Source organism: Astatotilapia calliptera, chromosome 11 (genome assembly GCF_900246225.1).
Source record: "Astatotilapia calliptera chromosome 11, fAstCal1.2, whole genome shotgun sequence".
Taxonomy (NCBI): domain Eukaryota; kingdom Metazoa; phylum Chordata; class Actinopteri; order Cichliformes; family Cichlidae; genus Astatotilapia; species Astatotilapia calliptera.
The window spans coordinates 10,124,068-10,151,389 of record NC_039312.1 but is presented as its reverse complement, the minus strand read 5'-3'; the positions used below and the strand labels follow the sequence as shown (position 1 = coordinate 10,151,389).

The 27,322-nt window shown below is 39.0% G+C and overlaps 1 protein-coding gene across 1 annotated transcript in view; it reads left to right on the top strand.

Annotated features, from left to right (window-relative positions):
• Positions 1-27,322, top strand: part of dnah5 (dynein, axonemal, heavy chain 5) — a 97,949-nt gene that overhangs the window by 34,578 nt on the left and 36,049 nt on the right. The window contains 25 exon segments of the mRNA XM_026184650.1: positions 452-605; positions 926-1,072; positions 2,095-2,336; positions 2,490-2,666; positions 2,965-3,169; positions 3,412-3,554; positions 4,185-4,319; positions 5,004-5,126; positions 5,235-5,448; positions 5,791-6,014; positions 6,461-6,659; positions 6,750-6,922; positions 7,260-7,390; positions 9,090-9,243; positions 13,270-13,537; positions 13,743-13,866; positions 15,689-15,796; positions 15,970-16,084; positions 16,715-16,891; positions 18,953-19,156; positions 19,635-19,814; positions 22,277-22,414; positions 24,086-24,221; positions 24,628-24,809; positions 26,018-26,152. Of these exon segments, the coding sequence (XP_026040435.1) occupies positions 452-605; positions 926-1,072; positions 2,095-2,336; positions 2,490-2,666; positions 2,965-3,169; positions 3,412-3,554; positions 4,185-4,319; positions 5,004-5,126; positions 5,235-5,448; positions 5,791-6,014; positions 6,461-6,659; positions 6,750-6,922; positions 7,260-7,390; positions 9,090-9,243; positions 13,270-13,537; positions 13,743-13,866; positions 15,689-15,796; positions 15,970-16,084; positions 16,715-16,891; positions 18,953-19,156; positions 19,635-19,814; positions 22,277-22,414; positions 24,086-24,221; positions 24,628-24,809; positions 26,018-26,152 (4,188 nt within the window).

Here is a 27,322-nt window from a genome sequence, read left to right as displayed (position 1 = left end):
GAAGGCTGAGTAAGACGGTCCAAAAGCCTAATGGAGAGTGAGGCCGCCGTATTTGTCATGTCAGACCTCAGGACAGGACATCGAGAAGGATACAAATAGTGGCATTTATTATTTGTAAAGGACCTAACCCGAGGACTTGTGAAAAACAGTGCAGGAAGGGAGAGATGCAATTAAAAGTTGGAACTTTTAGATTTTATGCTGTTTTGTTGCTGATCAGTTAAGCAAGTGCATTTGATAGTATTAGTTTAGTTTTTCATATATTGCTTCTGCATTTTGGCTTCATTTTTTTAATTTAAAAAAAAAAGATGTTTTGATGTGTGAAACCTTAAAATTGACTGAAGGTGTGCTTTCTTTTTACCACGACTGTATACTAAGTTATTATACTTGTAAATACAGTAAAAGCATTATTGTTACAAAAATAGCTGGAATTGTAACTACTTTGTTTCTTCAGGTGGAGGATGCAGGCCTAATCAACCATCCTCCTTGGAAGCTAAAGGTCATCCAGCTGTACGAGACTCAAAGAGTCCGACATGGCATGATGGCCCTGGGGCCCAGTGGGGCTGGAAAGACAACTTGTATACACACGCTTATGAAAGCTATGACAGGTAGGATTTAGTGTATTTTGTCGCATGTGAGCTTAAAGAAAAAGACACCAACTTGTGGTAAGCTTGTTTTGAATCTATTGTACTGTAGGCACGAATATGTGAACAGAATAACCGAAGAAATATACTCATACTGGGACAAGATATCTATTTAATTTATGGGGTATCTTATTAAATCTACATATTTTTAGGGTAATATTGTTACTTTTGTGACCTTGTCATGTGTTTAATATAATTATTGCTCCATTAAAGTATTATATTATCCATTATATTAACTTTAGGAAAACAGAACATGTTTCTGCTAATATCTAATTTTCTTCCAGAATGTGGTCATTCTCACAGAGAGATGCGCATGAACCCCAAAGCCATTACTGCACCTCAGATGTTTGGCAGGCTAGATGTGGCCACAAATGACTGGACTGATGGCATCTTCTCTACACTGTGGAGGAAAACACTGAGAGCAAAGAAAGGTCCAAAAAGTTTCTTATTGTGCACATATGTCACACTTGGGTATTAATAAAGCAAAAAATCATTGGTAAACATTGTTTTCCATGAGAACTTTGACAAACCAGTTCAAGTAGGTTATTGCAATTAAGTATTAATACGTTGGGACAACGTTGGAAGGTTCAAAGGAAACAAAGCTCTGTTTAATCTTCCTATTTAGTTCTAAGCTTACACGGATAATTAAAAATGTCTGCGGGCAATTGCGTATGCATTCCATGTTTGCTTTTATGCGTCTAAGTACACATCTCATCTATTAATTACTTGTTCTGATGGTGTTTTGCATCTCTATGAGTGGGGTGTTCTCTGCGTATTTGCATTATTTTCCTGCTGCTACTTCCTGTTCATTTGCAGAGCTTGCTACTTTGGACAGAGTGAATTCCAGTGTAGAAAAGTAGATGTGGCAATGTGACAGGGCAGCAGCTCCTGGGTCAAGTAGATATTCCTCAAAGAAAAGAAGTACTTTGTGAAAACAGCTGTGTGCTGTCCACGCTCATTGTGTTTTAACTGATGCAGAAACAGCCTTGTGTGTATCATCTGGTAACTTCTGTGTAAAACACGTGCTCATGTAGTAGTCATATTCAAAGGAACTGATTTCTCAGCATTTAGAGTGTAAACCACATTCAAACAGCAGCTTTATCGTGCGATATTGCCTGAACGTCAGACAACGTCAGCCTTTTGCTTGTTTCAGACGCAATTTGTCTTTTGTGTTTCTGTTTTTGGATGTTTTCCAACTGGGAGGAGAGCGAGGAGAAACGGATTTCTTTGTTCATATTTAAAATTCCACAAAATAAATGACTCAGTTGTTGTTTTTCTTGCAAACTGATAGCTCATGATTGCTGGTTAGCCAAGAAAACATTTTGAACTCTTTTGTCTGCACTAAATTCATATTCAGAAATGTAGCTCATTTTTGCTTGAGGGTGACAGCACAAGGTCTTCATACCACCTCATTTTCGTAATCATGTAAACAAACACTTTGTTTCCCTCACAGGAGAGCACATCTGGATAGTGCTGGATGGGCCAGTTGACGCCATCTGGATTGAAAACCTAAATTCAGTTTTGGATGACAACAGAACTCTTACACTCGCAAATGGAGACCAAATACCAATGGCTCCCAACTGCAAGGTGGTATTTGAGCCGCATAACATCGACAATGCCTCTCCAGCCACCGTCTCACGCAATGGCATGGTGTTCATGAGCTCCTCTGTGCTCACCTGGATCCCCATACTAGAGGTGAAAAACCGGTTGTAATTATTTTTGTTTCATTTCGTAAAAGTTTGAAATCAAGGTATATTAAGGCAATATTTACTTGTGAATCATATAATTTAAAACCTGTGCACTGCATGTAGTTTTGACTAAATAGAGTCATGCTGTTGCTGCTTCTAGGGCTGGTTGAAGAAACGGTCCCCACATGAGGCAGAGATACTGAGAAAGCTCTTCTCTTCGTCTTTCTCCGAGCTCTACCGCTTCTGCGTGCAGTCACTAGAGTTCAAAATGGACATGCTAGAGGCCTTTGTAATCATGCAATGCATAAACATGCTACAGGGACTCATACCACCTAAGGTGAGGTATTCCCATCCACTGGACATGCACACGAACAGCAGCTAATGAATATTTCATTGATAAGTGACTCTTGAAGTAGAAGTGGAAATTTATAGTGAGACCAACTTGTATTTATGTTTTCAAAACCTTTTTAAGCACATTTATACCCATTATACAGACTGGGACTCATAGTTTTGTCCATATATTTTGTATGTTCAGTTTCATAGACTTGGCCTAACTTATGAAGTGCTCATCTCCTTTTTGGGTTCTTTTAATGATCCCTGAATTTCCTCATCTTAAAATGGATATCAATTTACAGGAGCAGTGTGGCGATTTATCCAGAGAGTTTTTGGAGCGGCTTTATGTCTTTGCACTAATGTGGAGCGCTGGGGCCGTACTTGAACTGGATGATCGGAGGAAGATGGAAATCTGGCTTAGAGGAAACAAGAGTATTCATCTAAACTTGCCAGACATTCCTCCTGACAGTGAGGACACCATGTTTGACTACTATGTCACAGCAGATGGTAAGCATGGCTTCATTAACTTTCAGTCAGATGGCGTTGTTTAGTTACTGGGTAGGCAGAGACATTATGTCTCATGTTGTACTTATGGAAAGTACATATGTGTATATAAAATTATTTTTAGTGATAAACTAAATTAATATCCTTGGATTAATATTATTTTGAAATTTTTTTTTTTTTCATATTTTGTGTTGATCTCTACAACAAGCTTTATCTTATTAAAATTTAATTAAATATTTTTCCAGGTCATTGGGTCCATTGGAACACCAGAGTGGAGGAATACATTTATCCATCTGAATTCACACCAGAGTACAGCTCAATTTTGGTCCCCAATGTGGACAACGTTAGAACAGACTTCCTAACCCAGACTATTGCAAAGCAAGGCAAGGTATGGTTACCAGTTAGAGTAATTTCCATCATCAGCAAACACTAGTGACCCGCTTCCAGTGACAGCCTACACGCGCATGCTTTAACGCGTAGTGTTAAACTGCCTTCTCCATGTTTGATAGACAATGTGATGATGTTCCACATACTTTTCTTTTCCCATCATTCTGGCACAAGCAATCTTAGTTTTAGTTTTTGGATAATTGTGCAAGGCTCTTTTTAGCTGTTTTCTGTTTTCAAAGTCTAATCTGACCTTCCTGTTCTTGAGTGTTTTGTGTCTTTTCTAAATCCTCTATATTTACATTTATGAAGGTCTCATCTGTTTTTAGACTTTGACAATGAGTCATGTACTTTCTCCAGAGAGACAACCTGAAGTAAACTTTGGATAAACATTTAAATGTAACTACAAAACCAGCATCATGTGTTTATGCTCAGCAGACGCAGAGGATATGCTCTTACTTTCCCTTTGATCTTTCCTCATAGAATATGCCGTAGACGTGCCTCTCTTGCATTGGAGGACACAGTTAACTGTTCGCGGTCTTGTTCTACTGTCGTCCTTCTCATGTTATCCTATAACGTGGAAGTTAGTTGGGATAATTTGGACTGATGGCAAATCTAAATATGTTTGTTATAGGCTGTTTTGCTAATTGGAGAGCAAGGAACAGCCAAGACTGTTATCATCAAGAGCTACATGTCAAAGTATGACCCTGAGACCCACATAGGCAAGAGTCTCAACTTCTCTTCTGCTACTACACCACTAATGTTCCAGGTAAAGCAGCAGGTCACCTGCCTACGTTTCTCTTAATTTAGAAGAAACAGAAGTGTGTCACTCTGTGAATTTTTAACTTAAAAGGAGCGTTCAGTTAAAGAGGGGAGAACACCACAGGCAGGTAAACAAGAATAAAGAGCAAACTTTAAAAATGAAAGCTGATGCAACAGAACGTAACACCAAGAGATCAAACACAGGAATTAGCTGAAGGCTTATACAAATAGTAGTAAAACCAAAAACAAAAGATATGAAGGATGGATGCAAAGTACAGTGAAACCAAAATAGACACAAACTAGGAAAGAGGGCGGAATACAGCTGAGTAACAAGGCATATTATAGGCTCCTTACTGCGCACACTCAGGGACCGATCGAGTGATGAGATACAGCTGAAGTAGTAAGAGTAGACAGCAGTCACACAGCCAAAGACAGGAAGAAAGTAATCGTTTCAATGCAAGGCAGGGGGCAGTTGTATAAGGCATTGCCAACCTGGCAATGCTTTATGCACAGAGCAGGTCTATAATAAAAACCAACACCATGACTGTGTTCATTTGCCATTAAAGAATATGAACATGTGTGATATTGATGATCTGTGATGAATTACATTTCAGTTGAAATTAAAAGATCTCTTTCTTTATCTCGCTGTACTTTTTCTTGCCTCATCCCTCCCTTTTTTCCCTTTTTTTAGAAGTCAGTTGAGAGCTATGTTGATAAGAGGATGGGGACCACTTATGGACCGCCTGCTGGGAAGAAAATGTCAATTTTTATAGATGACATCAACATGCCTGTCATCAATGAGTGGGGAGACCAGGTCATTATAACATTTCTACTGGTGTTTTTTCATTCATAATACTGGTTAATGATGAATAAATGAAAAACAAAACTTTTCTTGATTTAAGCTTCTTGCTTTCAATCACAGGTGACTAATGAGATTGTCAGGCAGCTGATGGAACAGAATGGTTTCTTCAATCTGGAAAAACCTGGAGAGTTCACAAATATTGTGGATGTTCAGTTCCTGGCAGCAATGATTCATCCTGCAGGGGGCCGTAATGACATACCACAGAGACTGAAAAGGCAGTTCTCAATCTTTAACTGCACGCTGCCCTCCAATGCTTCGATAGACAAGATATTTGGTGGGTAAAACACTGCAAGAAGTCATTTTTCTGCAGTCATTTATATTTTGGGGATTACTTCGCATTACATGTTCATACATGACAAGGTCTAAGGCATAATGTATAATGTATGTCCTGAGAGACATACATTATTTTATTTGTTCTTATTTTACCATTTCCAGACAGTTGTGTAGGCGTTGTGTGCTTGTAATATAGTTGCCAATCATATATATATCACAGCAAGTTAGAGGGATGAACTAAGTACTAATAAATGCCACCATACAGTGATTTCACGAAACACACTGTATCCTTTACTTTGGAAAAAAATATATAACTTTTCTAAACATCGACTTTATGACACAGGCGTGATCGGTGAGGGCCACTTTTACACAGGACGTGGTTTTAGCGAGGAGGTCCAGAGCACTGTACCTCGTTTGGTTTCCCTCACGCGTCGTCTCTGGCAGCTGACTAAGGTCAAGATGCTTCCGACTCCTGCAAAGTTCCACTACATCTTTAACCTGAGGGATCTCTCCAGGATCTGGCAAGGCATGCTCAGCACCAATGCTGAAGTTGTCACCTCTGTCCAGGTGAGATGTATTTTGCATGCTTAATTACCTCATTTCTAACATGACAAGTAGTTAAGAAAAACTTGAGAACATGTTGAGATTTCCACTGGAGAAACATTTTTTTTGGTCACACATGCAGGATTTTTCCAAGGACAAATATGCATGACTGAGTAAGTGACAAACAGGGGAAGTGGCAGCAGTATGAAACTGAGTGGCAAGAGCTGTCACAGGAGGCTTGCTGAGGTCAAAAATAACTAGGTTAAAAATATCGGCAGACAGTCTGACTTCACATTAAAAATCCTAAGTCAAATAATACACTAGTAATACAGTTTTGCAGTAACTAAGCTACCCCAGTGCTTTTACCTATTACCAGTCATTACTTTGTTATTACTTATTATTATTACTTTATTCCATGTAGCTAATTACCTTCTGTCTAACAGAAAAATAACGTAACATATATTTTCCAGACGTTGATGGCACTTTGGAAACATGAGTGCAAGCGTGTGATAGCGGATCGATTCACGATGCCTGATGATGTGGAGTGGTTTGACCAGGCTCTGGCAAAGCTGGTGGAAGAACATCTTGGTGAAGAGCACAAGAATATGGTGGACTATGTAGCAGAAAGATATTTTGTTGACTTCTTGCGAGATGCCCCTGAGGCCACAGGTACTACTGAGTCTGACTATATTGAAATATATATATATATTTAAGAGATTTTCTCAGTTTTGTGACCTGCTTTCATTTTTTTCCTCACAGGGGAAGAACCAGAAGACTCAGACTTTGATTTGCCCAAAGTGTACGAGCCTATTGAATCATTTGAGGCTTTAAAGGACCGTCTGAACATGTTCCTAAGCCATTACAATGAAAGTATTAGGGGTACTGGCATGGATATGGTCTTCTTTCAGGATGCTATGATACATTTGGTCAAGGTACTCTAAAGAGTTTTTTGTCGTGTTTGTGCCAACCAAAATAATCTACACTTCCTAACGTTTTCATCAGTCAGGGTTTTTACATTTCAAAGTCCTCCATTAATGTTTTCAGACCACCTTAAAGCCCAAGGAATATCCTAACAGTTTTCCTTCAAGGAGTATAAATTGTGGAGCGTTCACAAACAGTTGCTCACTCCCAGACATTTGCACTCAGACACAGATTCCTACTTTATCTTTTTAATGTATTCTTACTTTGCTTGCTATTTTCTTTTGTTGCCTACAACTTACTGCAAATCTAAACATGCTTATTTGACTCTAGCTCTGTGTGTATTTGTAGGTGTCGAGGATAATCCGAACACCGGGAGGTAATGCCCTGCTGGTGGGGGTTGGGGGTTCTGGCAAACAGAGCCTGACCAGATTGGCCTCGTTCATAGCTGGATACAAGATCTTCCAGATCACGCTCACACGGTAGTGTGCTGGCAAATATTAATATTAATATTATTAATGATGTAGGTAGGGTGGTGTAAGTTGTAAACCTCCTAAGGATTGGATTGTGGAGTGGTAGTAACACCTTTCATTGTCAGATTTCCTTTTCTGAGTAATTCCTTCACAAAACATGTCAAACTAAAGTTGTTTTATAAGCGTTAGATTTAGTTATAATCTAATCATTAATCATATAATCATCTATAATCAAACCATTAAACTCAGAACCTTTGTCACTGATGAGAAACATTCTGCATTATCAGCTCTCAGGCCCAGCAGCTAGTATATTCTCATTAGAGGTACAGATATCATATTAATTATATGATATCGCAGAAGCTCTGGCTTCACTAACATACTAACTCACCATCACTAACTCGTGCTTCCAAACCTGTCAAGTAGTTTCCTCCTTCAGTCCCTACATTCATTTATTGTCACACTTTCCACCGGTTTGTTCGCCAAACAGATTTTAATGTTTCCTATTAATATTAATGAATCACATGTTTGTCCTCTTAGCTTCACAGCTATCCCTGGTGAAAACGGATACCTCTATTGTGTGTCCCCTTCCTTCTTTTTCATCTGCTCTCTCTGATACACACATAAAACTGATTTTCAGATGCACATCCAGTACAGATAGTTCTCTTATTTCATGCAAACTCAATTTACTCTCTTTCTCTCCCTCTGTCTGTACAGTAACTTAGACTTTCTTGTTGCTTTAATGTACACAATTTCTTTTAAACTTTGTTATCCTAACACTATTATTCCTACTAGAGATTTTTTAAAAGCATTTATTTTGGTATATATGCTGCAGTGGATTCTTAGAAGCACACTAGACTGCATATAAAGAAGCATTTCTATCATCACAGCAGCCCTGAGTGGCCAGTAGTCATGCTGTCTGTGTCCGGGCTCTTTATCCTTATGGCTGACACAATGTTACTTTTCACTTAAGCAGCTTTTCTCCCTTGAGTGGAGAGGTTACTCTTTACCTGTATCTTGCTTAACTAGCTTCATTGTTCTCAAACTGCCATTATTTTGTCCTCAAATATTATTTCTTCTTTTACAAACTGGTCAACTCATCACTTTTGCTGGGTTGAGTTGGGAACAGGTGTGTTTATTTTTAATAACCAGCAATGCGTATCTAGTCTGGCAGTCACAGCGTAACTCCCAGCCACTTAGGGCTGTTGTTATAATTTCTTATTAACTACAGGATGGAGTATCTCATCTCACTGATAATCATTAAAGAACCAGATGAAAGTAATCTGTGGTTTCTCTCTCATGTTGTTTATGCAGTTAATATCTCCAATTTGCAGCTTCTTCCATTTTCCCTCTAACTTATTTTTCATCTGCCTCTTTATAATTCAATAAATTTGACATTCACACACTAAAGCAGGTGAACTTTCAAGCTAAGATGTGCTTCACTTTCATCGTCCAAGCCTCAAACTGGGGCGCCGACACTTTTTTTTTTAAACCGCTCTCACCAATAAATGTAGTTTGAGCTTCAATCTCATGAGAAATTTCATGCAAATTGGCACATAAATAGATGAATTAAAGTTTTTGTGCGATCTAGTTTTCTGCTGCTGCACTTTTTGATTGCATTTAACTACGTATGGATGATTTTTAGAAGCTGTAAAATTAGTTATTAGTGAAGAAAGGGTGTGCATATTTATTTTATGCTTTTCTTTTCCAGCTCATACAATACATCCAACCTGATGGATGACCTGAAGAGTTTGTACAGAACAGCTGGCCAGCATGGAAAAGGCATCAGCTTCATCTTTACTGACAACGAAATAAAAGACGAGTCCTTCTTGGAGTACATGAATAATGTGCTGTCATCTGGAGAGATCAGCAGCACACACAAGGAGAAAAGATTCCAAATAATCCGTATTCATAGTAATGTAATCCTCTACTTAATGTGGGTCACAGTTAAGGCTGTGAGACCAGAACAACAAGAGAATATGCAGTGTGCAGTGTTTGAAAGTTGTATAGTTTTAAATTAAATAATCAATGAGAGGTTAAGGTATCTTTAAAAAGGCATCTGGTTGTTTCTACTTCTTTTATATCATTAATAGACAGTAGTGATCCAGTGCTGTGCATGTGCATGGACTGCATTGGCTCTGTTGTTGTTTTTCAGGTGATATTACAGTATATCCTATGGTTTGTAATCAGGAGTTATAGCTTGGGGAAACAGTTACTTAGATATAAGTTGCATTCTAACTTGTTTTGAGCCACTAGTAGAGTCTTATTTGATAAGCTGCCATGTGATGTTGCTACCATGATATCCATTTCTCTTTGTGGATTTAGCTAAGTGAAGTCAACAAGATATAAGCACATGTTTCACAAGCTATATGGCCGATTTCTAACCCCAAGATATTTTAAAGGTAGTATAAAAGATGGAATTTGGGGAGATGAATCTAATCTTCATCATCTTCTTAAATAGAAATTCATGTATGCTACACTTGACGCAGCCTAATATTGACCATGAACACTACAGCTTGCTCCGTACCAGTCCAACTTAGTGTGTCACTATTAACTTCAACACAGTGTTTGAAAGTAACTGGCATAGCCTGCACTAAACTGTACCAAACTGCCTAGTGCAGTATTTATATGGAACTTTTGAATAATATAAAGGAGAATACTTCAGTTTGTTTTGCAAGATGTTTCACCAAAAACACAAGTCAGCAACTCATCATGTCTGATTTAAAAACTCTAAAATGAATTTTGGGGCAAAATGCGCAGACATAGTTTGTGTGTTTTCTGATATTTGTTGAATTATGTGAAAAGTTACTCGAAATTACCCACCTTTATTTAAAAAAAAAAAAAAAGACAAAACAAAACGAGTTACTCTATTTATTCAAACTCCTGTTCTGTAGCACAACAGGCTAAAGTACAGCCTCTAGCTAGCGCTAGTAACTTTAATAATATCAGCACCATAAAGCCATCACAGGGTCAAGAATGAAATATGGAATGTGCTGAGAGCTTAAGCAGAAAATGTAATTATTCTTATTATGTACTGAGCCGTATCATGCCGTCACTGGAAGCGACACCAATGCGCATTCTGTTAAATTTTATTGCTCATTAGCTGAAGGTGCTGAAATGGCATTTTAGATTATTCTGGGCCACTTCAGTCTCTGTTCATAAGGCATTCAAAATGTTATCCATACCTTTTATTTCCTGTCTTTATTATACAGGTTTACCATAGTTATATATTCTCTAAAATGTTTTTTTCCAAAGCTACTCTTGCTTTTCTAGATGGGTTTGGACAAAGACTGACTGACTTTTCATTGACTTTTCTGCTAAATGGCTAAAATTCCTCAACACTTAATGCAAGTTTTGTGTTCATCCCCTAAAATTATATCATAAAGTCTGAAATGTAAGCCTGCCATAAAACCTTAACTGTTTATAAAACTGTTTACAGAGCTCAGTTAGTGTTGGTGTTGAAAAATATATGGTTCCAAGTTTAAGTAAGAGGTTGGAGTCTCATTGTCTGATAGTCCATCTGAATGACTCATACTGATATTTTATATTAGATAATGTTACTGTAATTGGTCTGTAAGGCACTACAGTACAGAAAGCTACTTGGTGCTTCCTTAAGCAAGTTTTTAATCCATTGGTGTCTTTGTTCTGCAGCTTTTCTTTGCATGCTTTACAAACTTAATGTTTTATATTGCATGCATTTTATATTTATATTTTTGTAATTTGCCTTTGAATTGCTTTATAGTTACTGGAGAGGTGGACTTAGAGGTGGTGTTTATTAGAAAACTGTACAATTTATGAATTCTTTGGCACAACTATAATAATTGTCTGATTCACATATTATCTTTTTATGAAAGCACTGGCACCAGCTATTTAACAGTCACACATAGTTTTGGAAAACCTACAAACTGTTGTACTCGCTCAGATAGCTGTGTATATTCACTTCAAGTCAGCTTAATTTAGTTTTGTTTAAAAATCATCAGTTTACAACACAAGTCTACTCAAAGTGCTTCAAATTGTGAGGTCAAACCCTTAAAATATTAAAGAGAATCCCAATAGTCCTCAACAAGCAATTACTTGGTGACATTTGGGAGAAAGGACTCTATTTTAACATGAAAAACCTTTGAGGCCTGTGTGAGAAGATAAGGAAAAGAGCAGGATAAAGAAGCATGTTAGAAGACAACATTTTGTTTTAGCACTGCATTCCGCTTTGAGTGCAGTAAACATTTCATGAATGCAATCTTAAGAGAGCACGAGTCGTATCAGTTCAGTGCAATTTTAAAAGTGTATTTTCCTCACCATTATGACCGAGTTGCAGTTATTTTCTCTTTGATATTTGTAATGAAATTAAACTATAATGGACAATCACATACAAGTACACCTCTGTGTACTACAGCATTCTTCATTACATCTGCTGAAAGACTCTTTCTCCACTCCCAGAATTTTGTTTTCATCTTTGTCCTGCCCTTTGATTTTTTCCCCCGCTAGTTCTTATGCACATTTCTTACTGTCTTCTCTCTACTCGATGGTTATATTTTCTCTTCCCTTTCCTTCTCATCTTTTCTCCTCCTCTCCATGTTTGTTTACACAGTTGGGAGGGGTTGTATGAATTTTTGCCACCACAGGATATTTAGACAACTTTCAAAGCCCTTATTTTGAACTCCGTATATTTACATTTTGTTATTCGGGAAGTCACTTAATAAAAGAGGTCAGAAGTCAGATCAATTCATGTGACAAGTATTAAGCTTCCAGTGAGGTTTACCAGCACTCACCAAGCTGAAGCTCTTACACTGTTCGAAGTCAGTGGATATCATTGGATTTGACATTTAACACTATGGGAACACCATGATAAGAGCCATGCAGTTGCTTTTTCCCTGTTAGTTTCCCACTTGTTTTCCCTTCTTTCAATTATTTATTTTCCCATCTTTTTGTCTTCTTTTCTTTACTGTGTGAGAGAAAGTGACAGAGATGAGAAACAAAAAGGAAAAGCAAGCTGTTATCGTGATATTGTTTTTTTGTGAGAGTAACAGATGGTTAGGGACACTTACCACAACACCACATAGTCCCCCATGACACTGTTTCACTTTCTTAAATCTGAGTTACATGTTCTCTCTAATGGAAACTGGGGATTTGGAGAAATGACTCAGCTTAAAACATTTAAACAGTGAATCTTGTACCTTCATCCACTTGGTTAAACTTGTACCCACCCAGCAAGCTGTTTTAAAACTCACCATTTCAAGATTTTTTGCCAGCAGTCACATACATTTAGTTCATCAGCCAACCAATATACACTTCTACTGAAATTGCTAAGGAAAGAGGTTGAGGTAAGAAGAAGTGACAACTATTGTGAAGTGTGAGGAAGAAGAAGATCCAATTAAAATAATGTTAAAAAATGGTCAATAAAACACAGTATTGTGTAGGGAAATACATGAATGTTTCTAACATTCATGTCTTTGGACTGTGGGAGGAAGCCATTGTATTTGAAGAGAACGTCCAAGGTTTGCACCCACAGCCTTCCTGTGAGGTGACAGTGCTAATCACTGCATTTAAAAGCTGCAACTGCTAGATCTCTGTATGGGAAATCTTTGATCAGATCAGATTGAAAAATTACTCTGTAAAAGATTTGGTTGGCACTATTATCGGAGTAGAAATGTTTGAGCTTTAAAATACACAGCAGTACAGGTACATGGATTGTGGCGGGGTGTGGCTTGGGAATGGCTGCAGGGGAGGATGAGACACATCGGAGCTCCATCAGCTCATCAGCTAAAAAACGCTGCGGCCATGAGTTGTAAGAGACGACAGCCGAAATTAAGAAAAGTGTTAAACGAGCGAACTATGGTTAGGTCCGTCAGTATTGTGATATCAGAGACACAACTGCATGTTTCTGCCTTCAGGTGTCCAACTTGTTTGCCCGTGACGAAATAGATGATATTCTCAATGATCTCATCCCTGTCATGAAGCGAGAGTTTCCCCGGCGACCTCCAACCAACGGAAACCTGTACGATTACTTCATGTCACGAGTTCGACATAATCTCCACGTCATTCTGTGCTTTTCCCCTGTTGGGGAGAAGTTCCGGAACCGAGCGTTGAAGTTTCCGGCGCTGATCTCTGGTTGCACCATGGACTGGTTCAGCCGCTGGCCCAAAGATGCACTGGTTGCAGGTATTTTTAACACACAGTTTTATTTTCACAAATGTGACCTGTCTGGTGCTCGCATTTCTTTTCAAAAATGTATGCGGTACATGTTATACTCTGTTTATTTCAAAGTGGATGCTGTTATATGAATACAAGATATCGACTTTCTTTGCGCTCTCTGAGGTTTTTCTTCAGTTAATAATGTCCTGTCTCGTTTCTTCCTGTCCTTCAGTTTCAGAGCACTTCCTGTCTGTTTATGACATAGACTGCTCAGCCCAGGTTAAATGTGAGGTAGTTCAGTGCATGGGCTCCTTCCAGGATGGTGTAGCGGAGAAATGTGTGGACTACTTCCAGAGGTACAGTACATATTAGGGGTGCAACGATACACAAAATTCACGGTTCGGTTCGATACTTTGGTGTCACGGTTCGATGTTTTTTCGATACAAAAAAAATGTTCATGCCTTTTTAATTTGTCATTTATTAAAATTATAAATATATATTTTAACTCAAAAGTACAGTTTTTAAATTTAACCCTAACCCTTGTGCGTGTTTTTTATTTTGACAGCGAATGCGCACCTGCGGACCACTTATGTGCAGCCCTGGTTATTTAGCTCGTCATATTGCAGCCACAGAAATTCTTTTGTCCATGAAACCATAAAGCTGCACTTTCTTTTTGCCTTATAGTCTCATTTGTCATAACTTCTCCGTTTTGTGGTAAGCTTTTCTTTGGCTGTCACTTCTTCACCCCGACCTGTCTTATTTGGCTCAGCAGAACTGAAATGCTTTTACACACACACTCACATAAGCTCAGCGATTCTCTGCGCGATCAACCTCTCACATGTTTAAGCTTGCTGCGGGACATTTCACTTGTCATGTTTGCATAGTAAGCTAACGATTAATAAGACGATGTCAGAGGAATTGGTGCACAAATTATCATCACTCACAGATCAGTGCTGTCGCTCTCTATACACAGTTCGCAAGATTGCAAAGTGAAAGCAAAAAAACAAGCGCAAATTCAAACGCGATTTCAATATGTCACATATTGACAGTGGCTCACCGATGCCAATGACATAATTACCCAGCTACATTTCTGAAAGAATGCAAAAGCATTGACATATATTTTTCCTTCCTACAATAGCCCGACGGGCAGGGTAGCCCATCTGAAAAAAATCGCTAGCCCCAGGACGTCGGGCTAGCGATATTGCGAGCCCTGTATCTGATTGAGGAATCACTCATCTTTGGAAAAGAGAGTTTATTACAGAGAAATGCCTCTTTCCAAAATAAAAGCTATGCTATCCGCTTCTTCTGGGCTATATTCTCAGCAGCATAAGGAGAATCATGTGCTAACAGCTGTCTAAATAACTCGGCTAAAGTTAGTAGCATGCTTGTTGTTTTTGTCTTTGCACTAGGATGATGTCGGCGTAAATGTGCAGTCATATTCGTTGTGTTCCCACTAGTGCTTTCAGGTTAATCTCGTTAAAATGACCTTAACGCCACAACACAGCAAATCTCCGTTAACGAGCTACCCCTGATAGCCCCGTGCATGGGGCTAGACGGCCAACACGTTAACGAACTAACTGCGCTAACACACTAGCTCCCACCCATGTAATTGAGCATTGCGTGGCACATCCAACATACTGTTTTACTTTAGTCCATGACGTGCTTACCTTCAGGGTCATACGTCACATGAAAACCAAAATAATTCCAAACGCCAGATCTGAATGAGGGTGGGGGAGGTTCAATTTGCCATGTTGCAAGGAGAGCTTAACTTCTGTCTCGCTAGCTTGCCCTGCGCTCTTCCTTCTGACAATGCTGTCTGTGTGGAGCGCTCAGTGGATCTGCGCTCGACAGTGCAGCCTAGGCGGAGTAGTCGAACGCAGATTCACTGAGCGCTCAACACAGACAGCATTGTCAGAAGGAAAGTTGATAAAATAAATTACAAATGTTGTATTGTTCGATACATATGCGTACCGAACCGAAAGCACTGTATCGAACGGTTCAATATCGATACGAATATCGTTGCACCCCTAATATATATGTATATATATATATATATATGTGTTTGAAGATTATATGCATATATGTGAAGATTGTTTTATGTGTGTCTGCAACACATGATGATTGTCATAATATTTAGCATGTTGCAGTATTAATGTAACCCAATTTGTTTGAATTTAGATACCGACGCTCCACCCATGTCACACCCAAGTCTTATTTATCCTTCATTCAAGGCTACAAAACCATCTATAAAGAAAAGAGGTCTGAAGTTCAGACTTTGGCCAACAGGTAAATTGTTCAAAATGAGTTCAACAATGTTGTGCAAATGATAACATATGCAAGTTGTGTTGCCATTTAAGCAAACAGAAACCCAGATAGTAGACAGACAGTACACAGAAGCAACAAGTTTGCTGTAATCATATTTGACTTGATCAACTGTATTCAAAATTTCTCCTCTTCAGGATGAATACTGGTCTCCAAAAGCTGAAGGAGGCATCGGTGTCAGTGGCAGCTCTCAGCAAAGAACTGGAGGTGAAAGAGAAGGAGCTACAGATTGCCAATGACAAGGCTGATATGGTACGTTTGTAGGCAGGGAGGGGATTTTTATTTGTATGTGTGTGGGTTTAAGGTTCAACAAGCATACAGAATGCTTCAGCTGGTTTTTTAGTTGCATTTTTATTAAAACAGCAACACGGTCTATGAACTAATCAACAGAATTGAATGGATACATGCTAGTTTGTATTAGACACTAATATAAAGTTTCATGCATTAATAAGAAAGTGAACACAGAATGAAGAGATGAAGTGTTTATTGTGTCCGTTGCTGGGAATCAGGCTTTCCAGTGATTGTTTGGGGAATATTGTATTGTTGCGTAAAATTACCCTCTTGCAGTGAGAGAAATAAGACAAATAGATGTTTAATGGGACGAATGTGTATTTTTTACAGTCATGCTTCAGCATAAGTGAAGCAGTTTAAGCCGTCTCTTTTTTTCCCTCCATTCGTGAACACTCACTCTTGTTATACAGAGACCTCTATATCAGGTAGAGCCTCTTCAGTGTTACAAATGCTCAGATCTGCCGTCTCCCATTGGATTGAGCATTCTGTTTTCTACTTAACCACACTTACGATCTTTTCTCAGCTGAGAAAGTCTCCCAGCTTCAAATCATTTCTCTGTCACTTATAATGTGTGTTTGTTTTCTTGTGCAGGTGTTGAAGGAGGTGACAGTAAAAGCCCAGGCAGCAGAGCGAGTGAAGGTAGAGGTACAAAAGGTGAAGGACAAGGCGCAGGCCATTGTGGACAGCATTTCAGCTGACAAGGCCATCGCTGAGGAGAAACTCGAAGCTGCCCGGCCAGCTCTCGAGGAGGCAGAGGCTGCGCTGCAGGTATGGGATGTTGAAACAGCAATGTTGAATACATGCCTCCAAGGCTTCCCTCCAGACTTAAATTTCTCAGGTAGACATATCTACGTTCAGACGTCTTTTTTGTTTGTTTGTTTGTTTGTTTGTTTTCTTTTAAATCACTCAGAGCCTATAGCCATGCTAGAGATTCACAACATGCTATACGAACCATTTCAGTTTAAATGTTAAACCTGAGTATTTTTTTTTGAGTACCACATTGGCGGTGAGTGTGAGTGTGTGTGTGTGCGTGTGTGTGTTGGACCGGGGGGTGTATTATAGGGTAATTAGTTTTGCAGGTAGTTGATCATAAATCACTTAACGAGACAAATTAAAATGATCTGAAGATTACAAAATGTGCTGGAAAAATGATTGCAATTAATCATTCAACAGCAACGTGACATCGTTGTCTGAACTGGCTTTCATGAGCCAAATGTCACCCTAATGTTAGTGCCAGTGAAAAAAGGCGGGAGATCACCAGAGTCATCAAAGTTCATCTTGTAGACACCACGAGTCTTGTAGCTATTAGATTATTTCACTCATAAGCAGAGTTTTTCCTGTGTCACAGCTTTAGGGGGGTGAATGTAAGCATGTTTGATCCAGTAAAGCAAAGCATATTTGCCTTTGCCTTCATGATCTAACCCTACAATATAACTTGAATATTTAAAAAAGTGAGGGCAGTCTTTTTGTGCTTTAATGTATGACTTACATTTACCCAATTTAGATTTCTCCTGCTCTTTTACTATGTATTGCTTCAGGGTGCCACTTAAAGCCCTCTGTGACTTAATGTGTGAAGCTGTATGAATGTTTCTGCCTGCAGCTTTACTGTCCTGGTGTGTCTAAACTTAGTATGGTCGTCTGGTGCCTCTAGCTGCATTGTAATTAAAGCTGTCCTCCTGGGTAGATGGTTGCATGCAGAGCTCCTGTGGCAATTCCCTCATTAAAAAAATGTTATCGTGCAACTGCATATAGAAACCTCGGATTTCTAAACAGACAACCCAAGACACTTCCTAATGTTGCTGGTGTTCTGCAGTATAGCGAGATTAAAGTAAAAGATATTTTCTAACTTATTCAAGAACATCAGTTTTAGTGGCAGAGGAGTTGAAGGAATTCATGTTTCCTTTCTTCAGGCTTTTCATACCACACTGTCACATTAAAATATTCACCGACCGGTTCTGTTTCCTGATTAATTTGGATATTCACCCAGCCTTTAAAAGGACCGAGTTTGTGTGTGTGCAAACTCAAGGTAACAGTACCATTCTATAACATTTCCTTGTCATACAAAAGGAGCTGATTTGCTAATAGTTACAGTGGATTAATGATGACAGTAAAGCATAAAATGGTTTAGTTTTTGTAGTTCTTGCTGAACTGGAGTGATGATTTTATTTTGTAACAATGGGCTTAGTGAGAGATTTTCATAAGAAGCTGTAGGAGAATAGAGGATATAGGCTAGTGAAAGTAGAAGTACATGATAACCCAGACTGTCTGGTGGCTGACACTCTAGTGGGAAATTCAGGCTTGCACTGAGTGGAAATGGAGCAAGGAAGAGAGAACAGAAATGGGAAGTGCAAAACAAGAAAAGATAAGAAGAGAGTAAAGCAGCCGAACAGTTCTCACAGGAACATTTTCTTTACTGGTCTGCTGTCTCTTGTTTTAATCAGTCCCTGGAGGAAATCCTGTGTCACCCTCTCCTGAACTCCTCTCATTCTGCCACAGTTTATACTTACAGTCGTCGTGTTGTTTCCCTCTGCACACCTCCTCTGCTTTTATATTCTGAAACTGGAGAATTAGGTATAATCCTCATTAATGTATCTGTCTCTTCTTTGAACACGGTAATGAGAAACAAATGATTTATCCTTTGTTCTCGTCATAGTAACGCGCTGCTCTAATCGTCTCCTAACATGCTCTGCGTTTGTCCAGTTTGCTGGTGTCAAATCCTTACTCGACTTACTTGTCACATGTTTCCAGCTCTCCCATCGGGGTCATGCCATACAGTAAATGACTGTTCTAAATTCTCCCGCTCTCCGTTTGTCCTCTTTGCCCACATAGACAATTAAACCGTCGGATATTGCCACAGTACGGACACTCGGTCGCCCCCCTCACCTCATCATGCGGATCATGGACTGCGTGCTGCTGCTCTTCCAGAGGAAGGTCAACCCTGTGAAAGTTGACCCAGAGAAGAACTGCAACACTCCTTCATGGCAGGAGTCATTAAAACTCATGACTGCTGGAAACTTCCTGGGCAGTCTGCAGGTGCAGTAACATTTATTTAATTTGTATATAGTTAAGACTGAAGTGCTCATATTATCTCAACACATGATTCAGGATTTATGCTTTGTGTTATTTGCCATGTTTAACATGAATGAAAGCTACATTCTACATAATAGAAAGGGCTAAACTTAGACTCTTAAGAGTTTAGTCTCTGCACTTCCATAAAAGTGGTTCATGTCTTATTAAAATATTTATTTGTAAACACCTTTTATTTTAAACATAACCCATTGATGCCCTGATTTAAATAGTTTTTTTTTTCATCCTGATGCAATTTTGGTCTCAATTGAGTACATGCTCTATTTTCTGTCTTTGTCCCTTTCAGTATGTATTTTTTCATTTTCTCTGGTTTTGTATAGCTTTGCATTTTCAGCATTTGTCTAAATGCAAAGGCTGAAATAAGTCCCAGATTAAACCGCCGCATACTCATTCTGTTTTTTCTGCCTCTTTTCTCCTCCTGAAGCAATTCCCCAAGGACAGCATTAATAGGGAAACTGTGGAGCTCCTGCAGCCTTATTTCGAAATGCCTGACTACAACATCGAAACAGCCAAGAGGGTGTGTGGCAATGTAGCTGGCATAGCATCCTGGACCAAAGCCATGGCTTCCTTCTTTTCCATCAACAAGGAGGTCTTGCCCTTGAAGGTAACAAACATTATTGCAGATCTAGTAGAGTGCTTCCTCAGAAAAGCAGAAAGTGAACTGAATAATCTACTATTCCACTGACTACCAATTGGCATCTGTAAGTTAAACTCACCCTTACAAATATGTATTATGAAACACCTCCTAAAATGTGTAACATTAGGGACACACACACACTTTTTGGACTATTCTCCCAATCTGATGAATATGAAACATTTCATTCTGTAGAAAAACCACAAGCCACAAAAGCACAAAAAGGCACATTTCCACACTGCAGCAGCAATAATTTGCTGATGGTAGAAGTTTGAAGTGCAGCAAAATTCAGAAGTATTTATCCACTGATTATAAACATTGGGTGCATCTCAGATTTTCAAGGCTTACGTTTTTAATCTTGTGATACAAGCCTGAAAATGGATTTCCTCAGACTCCTTGTGCTCAAAGACTGCTTATTTATGCAGCAGGCTGCACTATTTATTCGCTTTATGTCACTGGAATCCCTGTGAATTATTCAATTATTAATAATGAATTATTAAATCCACACACCCAGATCTGATATCTGCAGAAAATATGTGCAAAGTCTTGATTATTACTGCACAGCATCACAAGTTGTGTAAGCTAAAAGCTTACCAGCTGAGCCTTCTCTCACCTCCATGCTTACCCCAGAGATAAAACACAAACATACTAAATCTTTATTTTTGTCATTTTTTTGTGTGTGCCATTTTTGACAACTAAATGGATCAGCAAATTCAGCCACTAAAGGCAAAGTAAAGTGTTTAACAAAAAGAAAAACGGTGTATTGCATCCATGATTGACCTTTAAATCAAACATTTTCTTGATCTGTGGCTGTTTTTGGGGAAAAAGGACTTATGACTTAGTAGAAAATATAGAGCTAACATTTTCAATGTTAGAACGTTTCTAAAGTGTTAATATTCAGCCTTACCTTATTCAGCAGTTAATTCTTCCAAAACAGAAAATTATTTGGTCAAAAAAATATAGAAATTTAGAAAATATGTTTAGAGATAATGTAGTCTAAGCACGACGGAAAAGTGGATATAAAGATGCCAGACAGTGCCAATGACCGCTTTCTAACCAGAAGCAACTGAACTTTACTTCAACTAATTTCTCTTTTACTTATCATTTTTTAAAGGGACAAACTTACTTAACTAGTCACCCTCTAAACTGAGTGTCTCTAGTTGGATGAGTGTGCCAAGCTTGGTCAACGGAAGAGGTTACAGAATCATGAGAAGCACTACACAGAGTTGCTTGCAGAAGCTTGTTAGCTACAAACAATACAAAACTAGCTAACAAGCAACCTTTAGTTCATGCCAATCAGGAAACACAGCATGGCACGTTGTTCACACTGTCCTGAATAGCAAAGTGGCAGCTCTTTTAAAGCGGCTGCTGTGATTAGTGCTGTATTCCAGTTGAACCACTGCACCGGGGCAACTGTCCAGTCATTCGTGAGAGAACGCAGAGCAGGCCAGGAGGCAGGATGAGAGACAAGTCCAGGCACCAATCATTAACAGGGGCTTGCACATGCTAATAAGCATACAAAACAGACAGGGCTAATCACGCCAGATGAAAGAGCGAGGTGACCCATGGCTGTAACATGTGCTTTCACCAACACAAAAGGCAAAATTCTTCTGAAGAATCACCCACTCGGTTAACTACAAGTAAATACAAGCTGCTGTGAATGTCTGATGGGTCATAGTCATTTAAAGGCATTTACAGTGTACATTTATGCTTTTGGAAATGTTGCCTGATGATGACATCTGTTGCTGTCACCGTTGTTAGTTCTCATTCAACACCTCTCTCTTTTCTTAACTGCATTCTATTCTTTTTGCTCTAGCCACCAATTTCTTTTTCCTCCTTTCCACTTTGTTTCCCTAATCCCCCTCCAAACACACTCACACACAGCTACATATATACACATCCCTCGGCACTGTTGTTTTATTTTGACCTTTTGTGGAGCACAGCCTACAAAACAGATTTTCTGGTTTCGAGCCCAGTGGTGTTTTCCCTTTAAGCTGGATACAGAGATACAGTCGAATGGACAGACATGCAGAAAGATGAGACGGGATTTTCTTTTCTTTCTCTACAACCCTAGCTCTATACACAAACTATCTTTTTGCTTACTTCTGTCATCTTCAAACTCTTTCTTTCAGTGTTTATGTCCATTCTTCTAAAATATCTTACTAACCATTTTCAGACATTTCTGCCTCTATTAGATAGCACACTGGTAACTGAGGCCATGGGTTAGAGTTGAACGCTGGCTGCTGCATTTAATCTTTGTGGGTTGCGCATGCTGTGAGATAAACTGGCATCCCACTAACCATTTAACTATTTAATGACTTTTTCTCTGTTTTTTACCTGAAGCTTTTAATGTGCAAAAAACAAAGCAAACAAACAAACCATCACAGCTCTCCCCTCCACACTCTTTCATTGTTTTTCTCTGTTTTTTCTAGGCTAACTTGGCCGTGCAGGAGAATCGTCTGACCATAGCTAATGCGGACCTTCAGAAAGCTCAGGCTGAACTAGACGCCAAGCAGGCAGAGCTTGATGTGGTACAGGGGGAATATGAGAAAGCAATGATGGAGAAACAGGTCAGCAACTTCATCAAAACACAACTGTAATTTAGTTCAGTACACAAAACCTGTGTGTTGCTCCTGATATAGGAATTTAATACCTTTTATCTTTTATTTGAAAGTGCAACAATTACTATAGGGGATAAACTGTGTTTATTATTTGTTACATGATATTTTTTCCCACGTTCTTCAAGAAAGCAAAATGTTTTTTGAGAATATCAATGTGCCACTGATGTAATAACAATATTATTATAAACTGCAGTATGTACAGTATGACAAATGTACCATAAGATCTGTGACAGCCTGGCTAAAAGGAAAAAAAGGACTGAACCTTAGTTACTGAAGTGACTGAGTAACACCGGTTAATCCTCTGTGGAGGTCTGTGAGAGCATCTGGTCTGTGTTTTCCCATGTTCAGTACACTTTGTGATGTGAAATGTAACATCTTAATGGAACAGCAAGTGAATCAAGACTCCCTGATTAAGAGACCAGGACGGGAACAGGTTATAATGTCATGATTAAGATGCAGAGACTGTTCATCTTCCAGGGCTAAAAGTGAGACTGAAAGGCTCGTTGCAAAGGCATTTGGTGTTGATGATGGACAGGAGTGGCTCCAAGTGAAGACCAAAGTCTCGATGTAAAACAGAAAGCAAGCTTTATTAGGAATGCAGTCGAAGTCCATAACTAAACAATAAAAGGCAAAAAACAGAAAAAGAACTGGAAATCTAGATGGCTCTCTGGATGAAGACTGGGAACACTAGGCTCATGGGAAGGAAACAGACATGCTTAAAAATATCATAGCTCAGTCATTAAGATACTGATGATCTAAACAGAATCTGATGGACTGTAATCAAGTGTTTAATTCAATTATGTTTAAAAGGCAAGTTAGATTTGCAGCATAATTTACCATGGTGATATAACTCGGTAAGAAGTAAACCACCTTCATAATACAAAAAACTCAGGGTTAGCCCTGAAAGTACCAGGATAAGATGAAATTCTGCTTCATAGCACAGGCCACATGCCTTTTTCAATATTTCCCCTTTATAAAGTGGTAAAATATATTTTTTTAAAAATGAGTCCTGGAAAGCAAAAGAAGACAGATAAAGTGAAGATAACATTAACAACAATAGCTTGGGGCAATACAAGCTTCCCAGGACGTGTTAATCTGTCTGCATTTGTATGCTTTTTTTGTAATCACAGATTTAACACCCAGCATTTTCTTTATTTTGCCCAAGTCACTGTGTTCCTGACACATCACACTACTTCTTCTCTCCTGTGACCTGTTGGAACAGCACCACCTCTCCTTTATAGTCCTCTTGATTTACAGAAGAAGCCCTCGGTTTTTCTCTCCTGCTTAACAAAGCACACACTTCAGCAGTGTGGAAGGGCACTGTGTCCCTCTCTGTCAAGCAAAAAAACCTAAAGTGTGGCTTGCGCATGCAGTGAGGGGCAGTTCGCTGGTGAGCAGCTGAGGGAAGAGGCAAATATTCTTAGATTCATGCGTACTAAGTTAGATAATGATGATGGGTATGCAATTCTGATGAACAGAGATGAGCTTTTAGGGGTTTAATCCACGAATGTGCAGATGGTGGAATAAGACTTGGATAGAGGCAGACACACTTGGACAGACACACAAGGCTAAATAGACACATCAACCTACTGACCTGTTTGCGGGCCCCTTTCCCATCAGACGCTGCTGGAGGATGCTGAGCGCTGCAGACACAAGATGCAGACAGCGTCCAGTCTCATCAGCGGTCTCGCTGGCGAGAAGGAGAGATGGACGGAACAGAGCAAAGAGTTTGCTGTCCAAACCAAACGGCTCGTGGGTGGGTTTCACAGCAGGTTTCAAAAACATAGAGTTAGCCTCTGCAACATAATAACAAATATCTATCATAATAATATGAAGTTCTTTGTGTGATATGGGAAATGTTCTGTGGATAAATAGTGTGCAGTGAAGTGAAAAATCTCTGTCTGATGATGCAGTTATACTTGGAGTTATAACCTTAATCTGTCATGTCGTTATTGTATGCTAATGTTTTTAATTTATCAGCGGGATGGTCGTGATGCTACTGTTTGACATGGAATTTCTTGCACTTTTAAAATTACCCCACTAATATTTAGGCATGTTCTCATTTCAGTGCATAGGCAGTGCCACATCTGATTAATATGTAACTGATACACTGATGTGTACTGATAAGTATGTACACGTAACAACGCTTGTTCCTGTTCCAGGTGATGTTCTTCTGGCCACAGCCTTTCTTTCTTACTCAGGACCTTTCAATCAGGAGTTTCGTAACCTTCTGCTGAACGACTGGCAGCGAGAGCTGAAGCAACGTTACATCCCGTTTGGTAACAACCTCAATCTGACTGAACTGCTCATTGATGCGCCCACAGTTAGTGAATGGAACCTTCAGGTCAGTGATCTATTTTGCTAATTAAAGATGTTTTTACATATTAATGCCACATGTAATGTAGCACAGCATTATATACCAGCTAGCCCAACCCAATATACCAGCTAGCCCAACCCAGTAACCCTACAAGCATCACTGCTGTTTAGTTTTCTGTCTTCATTTATGCTGGAAGCCATAGCAGAGCTGTATGTTTTAATTTTTTTCAGAAATCTCTCAGTCATAACATGGTATATCATGTTTAGACAGAAACTAGCGAGCTAACTTCCTGCTAACCTATAACTCTAATCTAACCTATAACTATAATCTTATAAATTCTGTTTTCATGGATGCCTGTATGTTAAACGTAATCGTTACACCTGGTAAATCAGCAACGCTGATCATTTTATTAAATGTGAAAGACTTTAGACAGTTAACTCTCTGTGATGTCGCACTGTTTGTTCGACTTTGGGACCTGTCCTGAAACTGACGGAGTTTTGGACCCAGATTGTTCCGCAAGGCTCTTGACTACGGTTGTCATAACGCTCTGACAATCAATTCTTCGTAGCTTACCAAAACATAGTTGTACTAAAACATGTTTTGACAGATTTTTGAGTGCTGTGTACCACATAAAATCGGCACAACCAGAATTCATACATAAGGCTCACTGTCGATTTTTGAGAAAATTAAAGGATTTTATGTGCACCTTAAAATCCTGCGGAAAATAAGGTAATTAGGTTAATTAAAAATTAACTGATAGCGTCTTTATTATTATTATTGTTGGTTGTAGTAACAGTAATGTAGTAGTTAGTAGTTGAAATAAGTTTTGTGAATATATGGGAATCTAACTAGAATTGCTAACATTTTTGTTAGCTTAAGTTGTTTTAACGTTTGTGTAAATGTTAGTTTATGTTAACAGTCATATTTTTTTTTACCCCTCAGCAGTAAAAAGCTGATATGGTGTTGTTGTCAGTCTGCTGGGTCGCCAACCGGGTGGTGTGGACGCCCAGTTTGTAAATCAGATAACTTGAAAACCAGACAATTTAGGATTTTTAAACTGATACCATAGGTGCTACTAAAACGCTGATGGGTAGCACTGGTAGCTGCTAATATCTTTTATTTATCTTTAAACGAGGATCCCAGGAAACATTGATTGCTGGACCATTTATCATTGGTGGAGATACTGTTAAGCATCAAGATTGACCCTCACCATTTATTCATGTTGTGTCTTACAGGGTTTGCCAAATGATGACCTGTCCATTCACAATGGCATTATTGTAACCAAAGCTGCCCGCTTCCCCCTCCTTATTGACCCACAGACACAGGGAAAAATCTGGATCAAGAACAAAGAAGCCAAGAATGAGCTACAGGTTTGCAAAACTATCTTCTACAATTTCGTTTCAATGTCTGAAGCATATAAAAGTTAAATGAATGCATCCATTCATCCATCCGTCATGCAGCCTTTTGCATTATACCTAGTCTTCTTCACCAGTCCAAATGTCCTGTGCCCATTTTGATTTTTAGTGGCCTCTAATATCAGAATCAGAATCCTAGAGGAAATTGTGTGTTCACAGTTCCAAGTAAGAACAGTTACTACCAAGTTAAAGTACCAATGAAATAATACTAATTTAAAAATAGAACAAAACAGCTCTAATAAACGAAAATAGCTCCAATTATAAATATCCCAATATATTAGACAACACTGAATATAGACAAAGCTGAAATTGCAGTGCCCTTATATTCCTGTATAGGATGTGCAGATCATAAGTGTGTGCAACTACTGCAGTGTGTACTGGTGGTTTAGATTCATGAATTTTACAGAGAGAGAGCCACCGGCAGGAATTATTTCCTGTGTCATTCAGTGGTGCATTTGGGTAATCTCAGTCTCTCACTGAACGTGCTCCTGTGACTGGGTGGGAGGTATTGTCCAGCATTGTCCTTATCTTGGAAAACATCCTTCTCTCTGACACCACATTTAGAGAGTGCAGCTCCATCCCCACAATGTTACTGGCCTTGTGGATCATCATTGCTTGTTAGTAACTGTGGTCCTAAATTCTTTAATGCCCTTGGTCCTTCCTGCTATCCAGTATACAGAGCACAATGTCAAAACCCCCCACAAAAAAACTACCACCAATTCTGCAGACATAATAAGCTAAGCAAAAGTCGCTGACCCTGTTAGGGGCAATCTCTAAGCCGAGTGAATGCATTCTGAAATCCCATTATGAGCATCCTGGAGACACATTTCCTCCAGCGGTAGGTTTCAACCCTTTCTTCAGGTCACATCATTAGAAAAAGTTTATTTATTTTTTTCTAAAAATGGCTCACTTGAAAAGCAATTCTTTGTTAGCTTGAACAGTCAGAATCCGCACATAGAGGCTGACCTTTGTAGCTTTGAAGGAAAAGTGAGGAAACCACACATGTGTCTCCTACTCCTGTTGGAGACAAATATTATTGCTGCTGTGGTCACATAGGAAGGTTATTGTATCGTACAGTAAAATCAGTATTTTTGTCTGTTTTGTAAAATCTTCTCACATTTAGCC